The following is an 18,302-nucleotide window of genomic DNA, read 5'->3' as shown; positions in this document are numbered from 1 at the left end:
CTAGCCTCCGTTCTAGGAGACGCCCAGTAGTCAACTTGGTTAATACTCTTACCCCTACCTTTGGACTAAGAGCGTTGTTCCACTGAAACGCCGTTACAAGTAACCGCGTACCCTTATCCTCGTGCAGACATACAGTTGTTACTCCCTCCAAGTAAACCTACTTGGACCGCACACCGCCTCACGTGGAGCGATTCATAACAGTTTGGCTCGATTGCGAGGTGATGATTTCAGAGGTACTGGAAATATTTCCTCCTTGAATATTGCACATGTATTCTAGGGGACTACAGTATTTCACTTATGATGTCTCTGGAGCTTGTACCTGGAGACACAACAAGGACCAAGCGGACCCTCCATTTCAATTTCTCCCCTTTCTGGCCAGCCCCTGGAGTCTGAGCGCGGCACTCTCATGACCCAGCAGCCTCAAGCGCTGTGATAGATCGACTCCCAATTTGGGCGCCTGGTCTGGTTCCCGAGCTTGAGAAATGCGCGGGTTGCTGACAGCGTCCGCGAGATCGATACGCTGAGCAGCCGGAAATCCTCGCGGAGGGCTCAAATCGTACGGAGAGACAGTATCTGTCGGGCTGACCTCCACGCCTTCAAAGACATGCATTGGACCAGCGCTCTGCTGGAATACCTCCGTCTCAATTAGTCTTGAGACTTGCACAGGTCGTAGGACCGGGGTCCGCGGGAGGTAACCGACGACTGGATGGTGCTGGCTTTGCATCTGCACCTGCATCTGCGTCTCCAAAGGACCCGCACCTAACGCTGGAGTTGGCGGTTGTAGTATGTGTAACGGTGTCGATGCCGACCAGTCATGCCTGCGTGGAGCGCTGGCGAGACGTTCAGGGTAGGCATTCTCAGGGCCGTAGAGTTGTGGAGCGGTGTGTCGCCACTGGCGTTGCCGGAGGGCTTGCATCTGCACGGTTATAGCCGCCAGACGATCCTCGAACGCTGCCAAGTTCCTTGCGCACCGGTTGAGACGTGACCGTTGCTTGCGGATGCCTTTCTTGAGCGAGGTAATCGAGACGGCGGTGTTAGGCTCGTCTGACCAGTTATCTTGTCGAGCCTTGTCGAGCCTCCTTTCAACCCTGCGGATCTCGGACGACAGCTTTCTGTGAAGCGCCGTTGCGGCATTGATCCGTTCATGTATATAGTCTGCTTCCTGGCGGATGTGCGAGTGCTGCGCCGTGGCAAGGGTGGGTACGCCAACACCGCATGGCATGAGATCTCGGTGAGGGATCATTTTGGCGACGAGCAGGAATTACCGTCAGCGGAAGAGGAGGACTGTATGCCGCCATCGTCTTCCGGGTACGGTTCTGGCCAGTTTTGTGCATTGTCGGTCTTGGTGTCTTTGTTCTGGTACAGAGGGAAGGGCTGATCAATTATAGATGGTTCAACAAAGGTATTGTAGTAATTCGTATTCCGGTGGAAACAAACCACCTTGGCTTGGCACCGTTTTTGGACATGGCCGTTGCCATATAAATGGGAAGGTTACCCGACAGTTGGCCAGACTGCGCTCAGGGGTATCATGGACTGTAAACCCCCTGTGTTGAAGCGAGCGGCAGACGCTGGCTGCGAGCTGTGTGCACTGTTCAAAGACGCTCTCCAACTGTGTTTCCATGATCCATGGGAGCAGCTGAGGAGACAGCCGCAACTCTGCGCCACCGGACTTGTCGTTGAACCCAGCCATGGCAACCCTCAATCGATGACCCTTAGCTTTGGGCTCTACTCTCATTATGATCTGAATGTTCGCATTTCGGTCGAACGCGACGGGCAGGACCCTGAGATGCTCTTCCCAAGCTGGCTTGGAAAGCCCGGATCCTATCCCATCGAAACGGAAAGAAAAGTGGTGATATGGCCAGGATTTGGCAGCTGGGACGACGGCCTAAAAGGCCCATTCCAATCTCGCATCTGGGTACTTCAGGAGCGACACCCGTCGCCCAGGGTTCTACATTACATTACACCAGAAAACGCATGCTTTGAGAGTGTAGAAGAAGCAGATCATCTGAAGGTTCACAGGAAATGAAACCAGCGCGCGAACATTGCTTTCTAGACGGACGATCTGGAGCACTCCGGAAAACCGCGAGCATCATTTCAGACCACAACCCTTTCCATGAGCGCCATCGACGATGGTACAATCATCTAACACGGCAGGATAGGCATGGAGTTTAACTCGCCGCCGAGCAACTCAAGAGGCCGAAGGTAGCAATATGGGGCACTGGATTCCCCTGTCAAGGACAAACATAGCCGTCAAAGGCTTGCACAGGACAAGTGGAGCAGGTGAAGCACCGGCGAAAATTCATCCCAGGGGGTAGCTGATCTATCGCTTGATTTACATGCCACAGTACTTAGGGCACGGTCAGGTTCATGAGGCTTTCCGCAGACCGCTCTTACACTTGGGCGCCCTCGGGGCCCGAAAGGGCTCATTCTGTCGTGCGCCAAATTCCATGTTCTTCGTGCGTCAGGCTTCGACGTTCTTCCGGAGTTCACTGGTGTCATCACTGCATCCACGTTACAGCGCTCTACCGTGCTGGATATTTGCGACGACAACGCTCCGAGTCTTGGCACCTCTTTTGGACTGTGCCAGCTACTCTAGTTGAGTACTCTGTATCAGGTGACCTAGTTCTATTTCGGACCGGCCTCCGTGTCAATGAATCAAGTTAATTGTGTCCAACCCCTGGTTGTGATTCAAGCGCGGTGCAAATGGCACTAGATCTTCGCTTACGACGAGATTTCCGTAACCCTCGTCGTCGTTACTACGCCGTTGCCTCGTGGAAAGCGGGACGTTTCGATAATGGGACACAGAAATTGAATTGGCGCGGAAACCGCATGTTTCTACGCTGCTCCCAGGACCACTGACCGAGACGGTAGTTTCCGGATGCAGGTCTGGGTTCACTGTCAGAGCACATAGTTCACCACAGGACCTTGAAGAGAACAGGGTATGTATTGCCTGAAATCCTACGACAACTTTTTGCTTAGAGAGAAACGGGTCGGGGACGGTTTAATTAACCTTTTGCATAAGTAGCAGTTACAAAGCCGGTCGTCGTTAGTCGCCGTTCGCGCGTCTTAGTGCCCACCAAATAAGCCCGGTGGTCGTAGCGTGATCTTCGTCTTTTCCAAGTAACTCTAACCCCCAAAGGTCCTGGTCGAAGGACTACTGAGACCCACCTTTATATGCGAGTATTCGACTTGGAGACTTTCAGCTAGCGATCAGGTCCACCAGGCTTCCCTGACGAAACAGACCCAATGAACGCCCTCGACATATAGCTTTGGTGGGATGACCCTGCACCATCCATATGGATCCATCCTTGTCTACGAGTACACAGTAAAGAGAGTTCCCGTTGTGAGGGAACAGCGCCTAGCGAAAGATGTACCCTGCTTCAACTGAGCCCTGATTCCGGTGAGACTCTTGACAACCCTTTCGTGGCGGGTTTTCTGTTGTGTCGTGCAGCAATGCTCTGGAGTTGATGCTAGCTCAATAGCGAGAGGCTACACCAGAACCGGACTGTAATGTTGACAAGGTTGAAAGGTAGGAAATCAGTAAGCAAGCCTGCCAGAAAGTCTCTTCGCTACACATACACTGGGACCTCTTCAGATATTAAAGCCACCATGTCTGGCCGCCTCTGCAAATCTCCAGAGTCCGGCGTCCTTTGCTGCCTTCTGCACAACACCGACCTCGTCGAGCTTGATCGGTCGATTAATCTCACTGTATCGTTTCTCACCACCCCGCTCACCCTTTGCCCCTCTCCTCTCTTTCCCGACATGAGCACTCGGGAAATATTGCTCCATGATGTTCACAAAGACATCCTTGCCCAAAGCGCCAGCGAGCCAGTTCATGATCTGAACACCCTCGTCTTCCTTACCCGGCATCACAAGATGCCGCACAAGAACACCCTTTTGGGCAATCCCATCTGCCGTAAAGCACAAATCGCCCACCTGCCTATACATCTCGGTGATACTTTCCCGTGCCGCATCTGCATACGCATCTGCCTTCAAAAGCCTCCTACCCGTGTCATTGTTCCAAACCTTGAAGTCCGGCAGATAGATATCCACCAGCCCGTCCATGAGCTTCAAACTCTCGAGGCTGTCGAATGCGCTCGTATTATAGACGATCGGCAAGTTCAAGCCCATCTCTCGCGCGTGCAATATCGAGAGCGCGACCTGCGGAACCACATGCTCAGGAGTGACAAAGTTGATGTTATGGACACCGCCCACATCCTGGAGTTTTACCATCCAGTCGGCCAGTTCCTCCGGTGTCAAATCGAAGCCCACCTTTTGATGCGCGATGTCGTGATTCTGACAGAAGACACAGCGCAGATTGCAACCACTGAAGAACACGCTACCGCTGCCGTTGTGGCCTTGAAGGCAGGGTTCCTCGCCGAAGTGAGGTGCAATGGTAGATACCTTGACGGTTTCTGCGCCGATCAGGCAGTGGCCGGTGGTTTCGTAGCGGTTGACGTTGCACAGGCGGGGGCAGAGATTGCATTGTCGGAGATGCGCGTAGGCCGCCGAGCGCTTTTTCGCAGCATCGGCGGCGGAGAGGAGGTGGTAGCGGGGAATATAGCTGTCGAGGAGGAAGGGAGGGGCGAGATGTAGAGCTCGTCGAGTTGCATCCAAGCCCCGCCGCACGACTGCGGGCTTAACGAGGAAGGATTTGAACATCTTCAAGAGACGGAAAGTACCCTCCCATTCTCGATTTCCGACTGCGATGAATAGTATATCTGCGGTGGTCAACGATAGGGACAAACGGACGGAGGGAAAGTTCAGAGGAAAAGCAGTTTTCTGGCTAGCGAAACCGTTGTACTAAGTCACAAAACAGTATGACATCATACTCCCTAAACGGGCAACGGGTTGCACTGCGGGCACTTTCACCAAGTCAACTCTCATTACGGGCTTCAGAAGTCCACATAATCTGCATACTGTACTCGTACAGCTCAACTTTGTGCTTGATTGCACGCGACGGGCCAGGAGCTCGAGGCCATATTACATGAGCCCCTCCGCTGTCCGTGTTTCCTTTGCTCTTCTTCCACCACCACACGCCTCACGATGCGGCCCATCGTCGCCGTCCCTATCACCCTCCTCCTCATTATCCGCTCCTACACTCGCCGGTCGCTCACCATCCCTGGCATCCTCTCTGCAGCCCTCACGGCAACGATCCACGCCTTGCATCCCTCGGCCCTCCCCTTCACTCTCCTCTGCGTCTTCTTCCTCCTCGGCACCACCGCTACAAAAGTAAAGCATGAGGTAAAGGCCAAGCTCACACTATCGAGTAGCGGCAGCTCCGGCGGAGAGGGGCCACGGACAAGCATCCAGGTATTGGCGAACAGTGGGTGTGCGAGTTTCCTGTGCGCCGTGCATCTTTGGCTTTACGGACACGGCAGCCTGCCGGCGTGGTCCAATGGCGGCAGCAAGCAAGATAGTGTACCCGATGTTTTGTTATTGGGGATTATGGCCAACTATGCCGCGGTCACGGCGGACACTCTGTCGAGTGAATTGGGGATCTTGTCGACCTCTCACCCGGTTTTGATCACGCATCCGTGGCGAGTCGTTCCCAAAGGGACAAACGGCGGCGTCACGCTGGCAGGATTGCTTGCAGGCGTGGCTGGTGGTGCTGCTATTGCAGCGACGAGCGTGTTGATCCTTACCTTTTCCACGGCGTCGACTTTGAATATTGTCGGGACATTTCTGGCGCTTACGGTCCTAGGTGCGATGGGCACTCTCCTCGACTCGCTCTTGGGTGCTATACTGCAAGCATCAGTTGTGGACCGCCGAACGGGCAAAATCATTGAAGGTCCTGGCGGAGCGAGGGTCCTCGTCAAATCAAAGTCGAAGCCTCAAACTCAGTCGCAAGAGCATGCTAGGAACGACAGTGGTGAAGAGAGCCGGCTTGTCAACTCCGGCACCGACATCCTGGACAACAACCAGATCAACCTGCTCATGGCATCCATCGTGAGTGTTACAGGCATGGCGGTGAGAAATCTATTATAGACTTAGAATAGAGCTGTGAAATGCGGACAAGAAGTTGACTGATCAGTCATGATGATATTAGATTGGTCCCATTTTCGTCAACCAGGGCGTCATGCCTATATTGTAACCATTATTCGCCGGATATCTGTAGTCCGGGTAGATGTCCTCCGTGTATCCCATCCATCCAGGGAGAGCTCTTTTCCGTTCGAGCAAACTCCATCTAACCAAGTCGTAAGTTTTGTGCGGGTATCATGATCGTAGCAGAATCCAAGCCCAAATACTCTCCCATTGAAGCGCAGATTTTCCAACAACTCCAGTTCTTCCAGCGACATTTGCTTTGAGTCTTAGATAACAAGCAAGAGAAGAAGCATGGCCAGCAAAGGCCAGCCAAAGAGGCCAGAGACAGAGACACGAGCCTGGGTTGATGCACCACTGCCCAGAGCCGCCGACTGCGTTGCAGAGGTTGTGGGGGATGTTGCCTTTGACCCAGTCTTCGCCGTCTGTGTCGAGTGCGACACGGCCGTGGTAGGATGGATTGTGGTAGACTTCAGGCCAACTCCGCCGGGACCAAATGAAACAGACGCGTGACCGGAGCCCAGGCTCGTCGTCACTTGAGGAGCATTCGACCCTATGCGGTAAGTCGTGCCGCTGATAACTGCTTCAGTGCCATCAATGGAGAATGTCAAGCCTTCTGCAGTAACAACCACAAACGGTGAACCGCCTGGCGCCAGGGTAGTGCTGGTCAGCCCGACTCCCAAGGGACCGAACGACACTGTTACATGATCGGCGCCGAGGGTAGCAGTCACTTCAGGAGCATTTGAGCCAATGCGGTAGGTCGTCCCACCAACAATAGCCACAGTACTCCCGACAGAAAACGTCAAACCCTCCGTCGTGTACACCACAAAAGGCGTACCAGTGACGCCACCAGGAGCGACAGTTGTGCTAGGTAGTCCAACCCCGCCAGCGCCGACCGAGATGCGCGTCCCATCGACAACGACGGTAGTGGCCGGCGCACCTGATCCAATCCTGTACGTCGTTCCCGATATGATCGCAGCTGTGGGTCCAACGGTAAGTGTCAAGTCACCCACGGTCGTGGTAATCGTGCCCGTGGCCACCGGGGTCAGCAGTTGCTCCCGTTGAGGCTGGACGAACGTGATTGTGGCGGAAGGAGCCACGATTTGAGAGGGCTGAAGGGTGAAAACGACACCAGAGACCTGGACCGTAGTGGAGGCCAGATTGGGTATTGCGAAGGTCTGACTCCCGATTGCCACACTGTTTGACGGCAATACGACAACAGGTACGCCCCCGACCGAGGTTGTCAGAGGAGCGGCTGCGGGCACTGGGGCGCGAGTAGCTGGCGAGGGAGCTACAAAGGGTGAATTGATGATCGAAGCAATGATGTTACCAAGCCCTAATGTCGTTGGTGTGCCGGTATTGACGAAGTGTGACCCTCCAGTCGACCCCTGACTTTTGATAGAAGCAAAGACATCAGGCAATGAAGATGCAGTGTTCCCACTGCCACCATTGCTCGCACCACTACCGCCGCCAGTATTACCATTGCTCCCCTCATTGCCGGGCTGATCATTGTCACTGCCACCACTGCTCTCCCCGTTGTTGTTGTTGTTATTGTTGCTCCCACCATTGTTACCGCCGGAGCCATCGTTAATTCCACCGCCACTATTCGGGGAGGGAGTCGGGGTCTGAGACGGGAAATTGAAATTGATGTCCAGGGAGGTCGTCGGTGGCACAACCACAGTCACTGGAGTCTTTTTGGTGACAACAACAGTGCTGGTATAATCGACACTAGAATAGACTTCGGAGGAAGCTGCAGGCGCCGGGGCCCCGAACGGAGAGTCTGGAGGAGCCGGAGCAATGGCAGGTGTCGCGTTAGGTGGAAGAGGAGGTGCATTGAAGGGGCTCGATGCGGTTGCGACGAGCGGAACCTTAGGATTGGTGTTGGTTGAAGGGACAGTGCTCATGAGTGGAACGAACGACTGGTCTAAGGGCATGATCGTTGCTGAGCAGGCCGGTAAAGGAGTGACCAGCGTCGGGGTATCGGTCACGGAAACATTACTGGCGGTCACAGTGACATCAAAACCTTCCGTGACAGTAACATAGACGGTAGGAGGAACCGAACCATAGTAAGTGACCGAGCCAGTACAGGTGGTTGAGGGCGTCGTGGCGTTCAGATCGACGGATGTCGAATAGTTCGTGAAAATGCCTGTAAACGAAGGTAATCTTGGTGGAGTCTTCAATGGGGGTCTGCTCGAAATGGTAAATTCCGACAAGTTGGTCGTGATGCTGGAGTCGCTGAAGGTTGGTGCAGATATGAAGGGAATGGAAATGCTGAGGGAGCTTGGGGAACAGTCTGGGTCGTGCGAATCGCAATGCGATGAAGGCAGTGGTGGAGGGGTGATTCGAGGACCGAAGTCTGTGCTAGGCGCAGCTATTGTTGGTACGTAGCTGGAGAAAGTCGAACCAGAGTCACCTGAGTCGACATCCACTGGGGGAAGCGGTGGAGAAATCGCCGAAGGACTCAAAACTGAGCTGAAGGAAGCTGGATCGTACGTATGGCCTGGGTCGTAGTCTGGTGGCAGAACTTGAGAAGGAACGTTTGGAGGGCCCGAGGCAGAAGTGACTGTATCTGTGAAAGGCGTGGTGCTGGAAGTGACTGTTGGTACCGTGGAGGACCATGTTGTGCTGGAGAGGATTGTATCGCTTGGATTACTGGGACCGAATAGTGATGGGGGGATTGGTGGTGGCAATATTGAAGGACTCGGAGTTGTGCTCAGTGGCACGGCTGATGAGGCAGTTGGATCAATGCTGGACGAAGCGCCCGTTGAGACTGCTGAGGTCGATGTGGGACTAGTCGACTCGGTCGTTGTCAATGAGGTGACGTCCAACTGAGAAATTGTTCCATTCGAGTAGGGCAGATCTCTGCGCATGAATCTGAGCGGCACCAGCTTGTCTGAGGCCAACTTTGTATCCAGACCCAAGGCAGTCGACAGTCGAGCAGCTAGCAGAACGAGCGACAAAAGTGTATGCATCTTGCCCGGGAACAATCTGCCTCCTCTTGCACTCCCTCAAATCTTAAGCGAATGTTATCCCAATGCTGGATAGTAACGAATGACTGTGCGGAAATATAGCTGAATAGGAGCCTCTCAACTCCTCATAGCAGCGAATAGCGAGTGTCAGAGACTGGCGAAGTCACCGCCGGTCTGGTCTTCAAAGCCCAATCGTGGTGGTGGGCTTGGTCGCGAACGTCCGAGATTCGACAGGCATGGAGGGAGATTTGAAGTTGGCGGATACACAAGCCCTCATGTATACGGCGCCTTCAGCATGACTCCACTGCCAGACACGGTTGACAGGTGCTGTGCAACGATCGAAACGAAGGACAAGGCCAGCGACTGCGGACGTTGGCGACTGATGCGGACGAGTGCAGAGGGCTGAAGTCTGTGGAAAGGAAGCCGGAGGCGTGGCCGAAGACAGAGGCACAAGGTGGAGATGGAGAAACAAGGGAACTGCAAGGGTCAAGACCAGCGACAGGCTCTTGCAGCCAGTCGTTTGTAGCCTCGAACAAGCTCAGTGGCTCCGTTCCAGGCTTTCGAAGCTTGGAGACCTGGGACCGCTGGGCGTCGTTGGCCCTCCCAGCCTGGTTAGCCTTCGGGCTCTTCGTCATTCAACCTGATGCGACTTGGGTAGTTCGGCCCCAGCCATCATGCAATGGCATGCCCAAGTACTTTATAGACGCGATGATTGGCTGGAGCGCCGGATTGAAAGGCAGCCACAATCGCCAGGTTCGGTGCCTATCGATGGGGAAGCGACAAGGCCCTCCCAGCTAGCTTGGGCCAGGAGATTTCTCTGAGCAAATGGACCCTGCAAGGAACAGCATCCCCGGCCCGCCAAGGAAGGATGCCCGCTAGCCCTTCCTTGTTCGGGGAAGGGGCCTTTCGGAGCTCGCTGTACAACAGTCTTGCTGATGGCTGCTCACTGGCGATGAGCTCCAGCGCCATCAAATCATACTCATCTGCAGGCTTACTTAACGAAAGATCTGTAGAGCCTTAGTGCCTGGTGGGATCCTTCCCCAATGCTAATTTGCCGTGCATCATGACAATCCGGTCACATCCAGTGTGCGATCAGCATTTCCTGCACGCAACCCTATCCTGAGACACGCCGTTGTCCCATTAATCTTTCATATACGAGAGGTACATTCCTCGCTGTCCTTCTGCCATTGCAATTATTCCCGCTCAGAGGTCTTCGGTTCTTCATCCAGTGTTACACAACGTCCAATAACAACGGAGGTGGCTAGGAATCTGGACCTTTTGTCTATGCCGACCAGAAGGGAAGTGCCACATGTTCCTGGATGAAAAGAGACGTGGATCTCCACTCTGTTCGCCTTGTGGCATCACCACTTAATCATCCTGCTCGTGTTCGGGGTCGGGATGTAGGCACAAAGTCAATATTGTCGCACCAGGTCCTCGTCGTGCGACAGAGACATGACCATATGGCTCTCTTGGACATCAGCGTCGAAATTATGTCGGCGACGCAGCTAGCCCGTCTAGAGGTCCCCGAGAGAGGGCTACTTTTTGTGTTACGAACAATGCCATCCTCTCTGCTTGGGGGCCGAATCGGCCATAGCACCAGAGGAGGAAAGTTGCCCATACTGTAGTACGAGTACTTGCGTGCATCGTCCAGGCACGTCGAACATCACATCAGGGTTGCGGAATATTTGTGTGCAAGAAGATAATCGCGTCGCCGATGTGACGTGCTGTGCACAGCACACCTGACTTTGAACTCGGAACGTGGGATCGAGAACAGTTGAGCGGGAGAAGAACTTTCGAGGTACTCCTCACCACACGTGTCAAACGATTGAAAGGAGGAGCAGAAGCAGTTTGCACGAGCCAAGACCACCGTCTCAGATGGCTTTGACTTTTCTTAGCTTACCGAAAGTGCTGCGGAACGTTGCATTTGGTGGCACAGTGTCCAAAGTTGCACTTACACCGTCATCAGGAGTTCTGTTGCTTTGACGGGGGAAAGGATACTCGGGGTTTACAGAGCTCCATGGCTACTGTTATGTTCTACTGCAGGCTCGAGCTTTCCAAAGAGAGTAATATACCCGGGTAGCAATCAGGGGTTTTCGATGCTGCCCCAGCCAGAGGGAACGTCACGGTTGGATGGAGCACGAGGCACTCTCGTGCGAGGTGCATCCCGAGTCCGGAGTGCCCTTTCTCCGCCCTAAAGGAAGTGGACACGCTTGAAACGTCTCCATCAGAGACACTAACAGGCGAAAAAGGTTCAGCTCGCTCATTGATTTGCGGGCAGCCAAAGCTACTCCAGTTAAACTTGGGGCCTTTCGGGCTTGGTCTCAAATTTGTTCGGCTTCCAAGGCTTCCTCCGCCCGCGACTGTGCAGTCGCAGCAGGCTCTCAGGGAGTGTCTCTTCGCTGCGTCGTTGCCGCAGACGTCGTGGTTCACAATCACACCCAGTGCACGGCCTTGTCAAGTCTATCGCTCAGTTGCATTTGCAGTCCATTCGTTCAATAACCCTCTCTGACTCGTACCAGCCTCTATCGGCATCACCGGCTCACAGCATATCCTTCGAACGCCGTCGAGTCTATCTCTAGACGTCCATTAAACTAGACCTCGAATAACTATGCCCGCATTCCGAACATCTGATTCCCTGGCATGACGCGCTCGACACAACACGGCGGCATCATGCCTGCCTCACACTCTTTGGGCAGCAATCATCTGATAGCGCTGGTCGTCCTATTGTCTCTCTCTTCGATGGGGGCTGGAGAGCCTGCACCCATCGTTGCGACAACCAGCACGGATTTCTTTGGTTACGATGGTCTGTGGTCGGCTATCAGCATCAGAGTTGGATCGCCCGAACAATATGTTTATGTTCTTCCGAGTACACTGAGTCAGGAGACATGGGTGGTAGGGCTGGCTGGCTGTGACGGAACCACAATCTGTGAGAACAAAAGAGGAGGCTTGTTTGCCGCGAATGAATCAGTGTCGTTCATACCTGAGGGCTTATACGAACTCAACTTCAATCCTCAACTGGGCAATACCGGGCTTGGATACTATGGTCTGGATGTGGTGTCCCTGGACGATACCGCTTCGGTGCCTGACCAAATCGTGGCCGTGGTCAATTCTACAGCATATTGGGTAGGAAGCCTGGGCCTTGGTGTCCAAAACACTCGCTTCAGTGGCTCCGAGAACATCTCGCCACTCTTGTCAAGCCTGATCGAGAAGCGGAACGACATTCCCAGCCGTAGTTATGGCTATACTGCAGGGGCGTCCTACCGTAAGTGCTCCATATCAATGAGCGACAGTCTGCTGATGAAGATGCTTAGGTCTGAAGGGTGTGCCGGCTTCTTTGACATTGGGAGGAGTTGATGCAAATCGATTCGTGCCCAATGGAATGAGCTTCTCATTGAGTCAGGATTACGCGCCCATCGTTGCTGTTAATTCGATATCACTCTCGTCAAGCGCAGAGTCTTTGCCCTCAAATTGGAATTCTAACCCCCAGACGCTCCTGGACTCCTCTCAAGCCGACCTGTTCACCATCGACTCCTCCACTCCATTTCTCTGGCTTCCCGAAGCAGCCTGTGACGCCTTTGCGAGTGCCTTGAACCTCACCTACGACGAAACCCTTCAGACCTACCTCTTTCCGTCCGATCGTTCCTCTTCACCTGAAGCGCTCAGTGCATGGAATCTGACTTTCACATTCACACTCAGCAACTTACCTGGTTCCTCAAGCCAGATTGAACTCAGTTTACCTTACGATGCCTTCAACCTTCAACTGACATATCCGTTCCCTAACCTGGCCGCCAATTTCACTTCGGCGCCCACAAACTATTTCCCGCTGCGAAAAGCGGCTAATTCGACACAATATACGATTGGCCGAGCTTTCCTGCAAGAGGCCTACCTCATAGTTGATTACGAACGAAGTAATTTCTCGGTTTCGCAAGCAGTGTTTACCATGGATGCTGTTAGCAACGTCAATCTCCTTTCGATATCCCGTCCAGCAGGAAGCACATGGCCCGGACCAGAAGGATCTGGATCTGGAATCTCGACAGGCGCGAAGATTGGAATCGGGGTCGCAGCTGGACTGGGGGCATTGGTGACATTGGCCCTCATCTGGTTCTTCTGTGTCCGCAAGAAGCGTTCCTCGGCCAGCCCCGGGGCAGAGAAGGAGAAGGCAAAACGGCGGACATTGCTGGGTCGATCCGAGCGCAATCCGGATTCTCAGACGACAGTTTCTGAGCTGCTTGGCGACAAACGCCAACCGACCGAAGTGCCCGCGGATTCATCAGCCAGCCGCTTCGAGTTGTCAGGCCATACGCCGATCGAGATGCCAGCTGGCCCGGTGTCACCGAGTTTCTTCCAAGGCAGTGACGGCACTCCAAGAGCGTCGGCTTTGATGAGGAACGATCCGAGGCGACCAGCAGAGCTTGAGCAACAGAATGCGGCTGATAAGGCGGCAGAGGCAGCAGCCAGCGAGCGGTCTGGATCGCCCGTTCCTCCATATTCTCCTGCGGAAATCAATCACCGTTTCAGCAACAGTGTCAGCCCATACAGCGTCCGGAACAGCCGGGCTTTCGGAACTGTGTCTTCTGATGAGCAGGGCATCAGCCCGGTGGGTCATTCCAGGCAATCTAGCAACAGCAACAGTCGAAGCATGCCCAGTCCAGTATCACCAGAAATGGCTTCACGATCACGCAATCATCTCTCGTCCGGCGAAGGCAGCTTGACGAGTCCTGTGGCAAGCGCCAGCCATAACAGCCTGCTAGTACCGCAACTGGGGGCACGTCCACCATCGAGGTCGCCGAGTACTGGAAGCAGGTTCGTCGAAGAGGGCTTGAGTACGGTGGCAGAAGAGCGAGCTACCAGCCCACCTCCGCCTGCGCGGTTGAAGACAAATGGTCCCAGGTTCAGCTGGGAACAATGAGCCTCGTTGCTGGAATGCCTGTGTTTGACGAGATGATGACTGAAATGCCTGTAATGATAGCCGCCGGTGTGTGCTTGAGATACTCTGGGATTGGGAAAAGCTAAAGACCGACGTTAGCTGTATAATACTTGGTTGGATACCAGTCCATGATATGGTATAGGACGTAAATAATTCCTTGGAATCGATACCTTCCTGTTCGTGCCACTTGAGTGAAGTGTGAACTCTTCGCGCCCCGTAGATGCGGCCCTAACTCGCTTCTCGCATCTCCAACTTTTCGACGTCACTGAGACCTGCATCGCTACAGCGTTACGGATAGACCGCGACGACCAAATGCTGCTAGAGCCCGAGCTGTTGGGCTATTAGCATGGGCACTCGCCATTGTCGAGACGAGTATCTCAGGTGAGCGGCGATGGCGCTCACCAGCTGGAAAGCCTTCCCTTTCTTCAGTGTCTCTCAGGTTCCAGTGCCCGCAGACGAAGACGGCTCATATTTATTCGACGTAAGTCATACAGCTTCTTTGATCGTGCTATGGGCTCATCCTTCATGGCAGGACGTGGTGTCTCTCACTACAGGGGCCGACTCTCTCTTTCTTGGATCCTCCGATGGATCAGTGCGCGTTCTCTCGCGTGGCTTGAAGGTGATCCGCACCTTTCAAGCTTCTGACGCCGCAGACGCTTCGGTCACCCACCTGAGACAGATTCCTGATACGTCCTTCCTCGTCACCATTTCGGAGAACCTCTCATCGGACCCGTCGCTCAAAGTTTGGGCATTGGACAAGCAGGAAAAGAAGACGGGCGCACCGCGTTGTTTGTGTACGATCGCTGTGCAGAATGGCAGAAGGCAATTTCCCGTCTCGGCTCTCGTCGTCCTGGATGACTTGACGCAGGTGGCCGTTGGCTTTGCTAATGGCTCTGTCACGGTCATTCGAGGCGACTTCGTCCATGATCGCGGAACAAAGCAGCGGACAGTGTTCGAGTCGGAAGATCCGGTCACGGGATTGGAGGTACGCCAAAGCACGACCAAGGTGCTGTATATCGCGAACACATCGAAGATCTGCAGTCTCATAATATCTGGAAAGGGCCAGGGCCAGCCGGTCAGGACGGTAGATAACCGAGGGTGCAATGTTGGCTGTATGACCTACGACCGTGAGACCGGAGATGTCGTGATTGCTCGCGAGGATGCGATCTATTACTATGGCGCAAACGGACGCGGTCCGAGCTACGCGTTCGACGGTCCAAAGAAATGTGTCAAGATCTACAAGGAGTATGTCGGCGTTGTCTGTCCACCGCGAGTCGCGCAGGTCTCCAAATCCAAAACGTTCAGAAGGTTGGGTGGCGAAGAAATTGATGAGATGTTCAGCAGCTCATCATTCACGCTTCTCGATACCGACCTCAAATACGTTGCTCACACGGAATCACTGCCCTCTCAGGTCAAGGAGGTCTTCGCGCAATGGAACGAGCTCTTCTTGTTGAGTGTGGAGGGTAAGCTCTACAAATACCAGGAGAAGACACTCCAACAGAAACTGGAGATCCTGTATCAGCGTAACCTGTACATTTACGCCATCAACCTGGCACAAAAGTCTGGTGCGGACAAAATGCAGCAGAATATCATCTTCAGGAAATACGGCGACTACCTATACCAAAAGGGTGACTATGACACGGCCATGCAGCAGTACTTGCGGGCCATCGACAACACCGAGCCCTCGCAAGTGATAAGACGGGTTCTGGACACGCAAAGAATTCACAACCTGATCGACTATCTGGAAGAATTGCACGACCACGATCGAGCCACCGCAGACCACACGACTCTGTTGTTGAATTGTTATGCGAAACTCAAGGACACGGAGAAGCTAGACGCCTTCATTCGGACGCCAGGAACCGCGAAATTCGACGTGGATACAGCCATAGCAATGTGTCGCCAGGGCGGCTATTTCGACCAGGCTGCTTATCTGGCGACCAAGCATGGCGAGAACGAGTTGGTTATTGATATATTGGTGGAAGACTCAAAGAAATACGCCGAAGCCCTACAGTACATTTGGCGATTGGAGCCCGCCGCAGCATACCCAGTGCTGATGAAGTATTCCCGCAGCCTTCTCGAACATTGCCCAGAGGAGACTACAAAGCTCTTCATCGAATACTACACCGGTAAATATGCCCCCAGGAAAGATGTTCCGGCTGTATCGGACGTGCAGGCACAGACAGGTGGAGGAGCATTCCAGAGCCTCTCTGCACTCTGGACGTTACCTTTCATGAATAGATCTGCTACGGCCGACGCGCCGGAAGCTTCCGAACAAGACAATGCGTCTGCTGCCGACGAAGATCAGACGCCAAAGTACACTAAACCGCGACCGAGGAGCGCGTTCTCTTCCTTTCTTGCGCACCCGTCCGAGTTCATTACGTTTCTCGAGGCTTTGATCCTCCAGAAGAACCTTCCGAAGGAGGATCAAACAGACCTGTCCACGACATTGTTCGAGATGTACCTTGAGGCGGCGAACAATGCCACAGGCGCTGCGGAGAAGGAGAAATGGCAGCTCAAAGCGACCAGCTTGATTGCTGACAACACGACTGCATCTCTGGATTCCACTTCGATCGACACCTCAAACGTCTTGCTTCTGTCGTCGCTCTCCAAGTTTCCAGCTGGAACGACTTTGGTTCGAGAACGCGAAAATCTCTACGCCGACATCTTTCGTTCTTTCACTTCTGCAAAGGACACGTCAGGCGCAATTTCGGCACTGAGAAAGTATGGATCAAAGGATCCGTCTTTGTACCCTCTTGCGCTCGGCTATTTCTCGTCTTCGGAAGAGGTACTAAAAGCGCCCGGGGTCAAGGAGGAACTGCAGACCGTCCTGCGAAGGATCGATCAGGAGAATCTCATGGCACCTCTCCAGGTCGTCAAGGTGCTGTCGCAAGGAGGCGCAGTCACAATGGGTCTGGTCAAGGGGTATCTCTCCGACAATATCTCTCGAGAACGGAAAGAAATCCAGGCAAACCGGCGATTGATTGACTCATACCGTACTGAGACTGCTTCGAAGAAAGCCGAGCTGGCAGACCTTGGCACAAAGCCTGTCGTGTTTCAAGCCCGGCGGTGTTCGTCATGCAACCGTAACCTCACCCTGCCTATGGTTCACTTCATGTGCAAACACTCGTTTCATCAGGAGTGCTTGAACAAACCGGGAATCGGCATGGATGAGAATGACGCCAAGGTCGAATGCCCACTCTGCAAACCCGGGAATGACACGATTCGCGCAATTCGGCGGCAGCAGGTTGAAAGCACTGAACAGCACGAGTTGTTCAAGGCTGCGTTGTCTCGAAGCAATAATCGCTTTGGAACCGTGAGCGAGTTCTTCGGTAGGGGGGTTATGGCAACAGCTCCTGCCACGGATTGATAGAGTGGTCAGCAGAGACACGTCTTTCAAGTGCACAGCCTCGCATTGATAATCATAACCGCAGCGCTGCAGGGACACGATCCGCGTATATCAAATTACTTTTGGGCTGGATTCAGGAAGACCTACAGTATATCCGGGCTGTGGAGACGACAACCCGGAGAATTTCCAAGCCAGCGTGTCAGGCCACAAGGGTGTTGCACTTTTGTGCGATCGGGAAGCGCCAAATCCGAACCCTTGTCAGACAGTCTGAGACCCAACTTTCAGCCGCATCCCACAAGCCGTACTCCGTACGGGTACTGGTGGTACGTACTCGCATGATATGGTCACCGCAATCCTACCTCACCGCATGCATGAGATCACTGTGCCGGGACGTGGGTGACGGCACTTCCCGCTCATGCTTCGATTGCAGACTCCAAGCTCATGGACGAAGATGGTCGTTTCTATTTGTAGCTCGTAGCGTTTAGGGCTGCGTTGATGCGAGACTAGGCGTGTTGACGCCGCGTGGTGGGGATTCCAGGAGCGGGGAGGAAATAAATGAATGAGGGGTTGAATTATGACATGCGGCAGAGCAGCAGTTCAACTGCTCGAGTTGTGGCCGTTAGCCGAACAGAGTACCCGATACGAGCGACGAGCAGTACGCGGCCAGGCGTGAAGGAGATTCCATGGAGATAGAGGCGACGGTGAGAGAGAGTTGATGCGTTGCGCCGCCAAGTTATTCCGTGGCTCGCAGGTACTCTGAGTTTCGGCAGTGATGACGCGATAGTGCGCAAAGAGGAAGTGTGTCTTCTGCCTGGTCAAGCGCGTTACGCATGCCTGCTGTCCTCGTCCGAATTACCTTCTACGAGGTATGGGAGTAACCTCAGGGTGTTGTGATGTGCGCGGCCGGTTGCCTCTCACCACGAGCGATCAGCGTGTCGAGGATCGCCAGTGTCGGTGGCAGTTTCACCATTTCGGGTTGTTATTCCTCTACGTCACATTGACTCCTCGGCGGCTTAGA

At 53.9% G+C, this 18,302-nt stretch overlaps 6 protein-coding genes across 6 annotated transcripts; 3 read left to right on the top strand and 3 right to left on the bottom strand.

The window, feature by feature from the left end:
* Positions 1-355: 355 nt before the first annotated feature.
* Positions 356-1,243, bottom strand: G647_07388 (uncharacterized protein; the record flags this gene model as incomplete). The annotated part of the gene is made up of 1 exon (XM_008731704.1): positions 356-1,243. One exon carries the CDS (start codon positions 1,241-1,243, stop codon positions 356-358), a length of 888 nt encoding a protein of 295 aa, XP_008729926.1.
* A 2,348-nt stretch (positions 1,244-3,591) lies between these two features.
* Positions 3,592-4,662, bottom strand: G647_07387 (uncharacterized protein; the record flags this gene model as incomplete). Its single annotated transcript, XM_008731703.1, has 1 exon — positions 3,592-4,662. One exon carries the CDS (start codon positions 4,660-4,662, stop codon positions 3,592-3,594), a length of 1,071 nt encoding a protein of 356 aa, XP_008729925.1.
* Positions 4,663-5,046: 384 nt separating this feature from the next.
* Positions 5,047-5,988, top strand: G647_07386 (uncharacterized protein; the record flags this gene model as incomplete). Its single annotated transcript, XM_008731702.1, has 1 exon — positions 5,047-5,988. One exon carries the CDS (start codon positions 5,047-5,049, stop codon positions 5,986-5,988), a length of 942 nt encoding a protein of 313 aa, XP_008729924.1.
* A 323-nt stretch (positions 5,989-6,311) lies between these two features.
* Positions 6,312-8,912, bottom strand: G647_07385 (uncharacterized protein; the record flags this gene model as incomplete). Its single annotated transcript, XM_008731701.1, has 1 exon — positions 6,312-8,912. One exon carries the CDS (start codon positions 8,910-8,912, stop codon positions 6,312-6,314), a length of 2,601 nt encoding a protein of 866 aa, XP_008729923.1.
* A 2,769-nt stretch (positions 8,913-11,681) lies between these two features.
* On the top strand, positions 11,682-13,920 carry G647_07384 (uncharacterized protein; the record flags this gene model as incomplete). Its single annotated transcript, XM_008731700.1, has 2 exons — positions 11,682-12,273; positions 12,323-13,920. The coding sequence occupies 2 exons, from the start codon at positions 11,682-11,684 to the stop codon at positions 13,918-13,920; spliced, it is 2,190 nt and encodes a 729-aa protein (XP_008729922.1).
* Positions 13,921-14,329: 409 nt separating this feature from the next.
* Positions 14,330-17,305, top strand: G647_07383 (uncharacterized protein; the record flags this gene model as incomplete). Its single annotated transcript, XM_008731699.1, has 2 exons — positions 14,330-14,419; positions 14,471-17,305. The coding sequence occupies 2 exons, from the start codon at positions 14,330-14,332 to the stop codon at positions 17,303-17,305; spliced, it is 2,925 nt and encodes a 974-aa protein (XP_008729921.1).
* Between the last annotated feature and the right edge of the window lie 997 nt (positions 17,306-18,302).

The sequence above is a fragment of the Cladophialophora carrionii genome (genome assembly GCF_000365165.1).
Source record: "Cladophialophora carrionii CBS 160.54 unplaced genomic scaffold supercont1.6, whole genome shotgun sequence".
Taxonomy (NCBI): Eukaryota; Fungi; Ascomycota; class Eurotiomycetes; order Chaetothyriales; family Herpotrichiellaceae; genus Cladophialophora; species Cladophialophora carrionii.
This window is presented reverse-complemented; position numbering and strand designations above follow the sequence as displayed.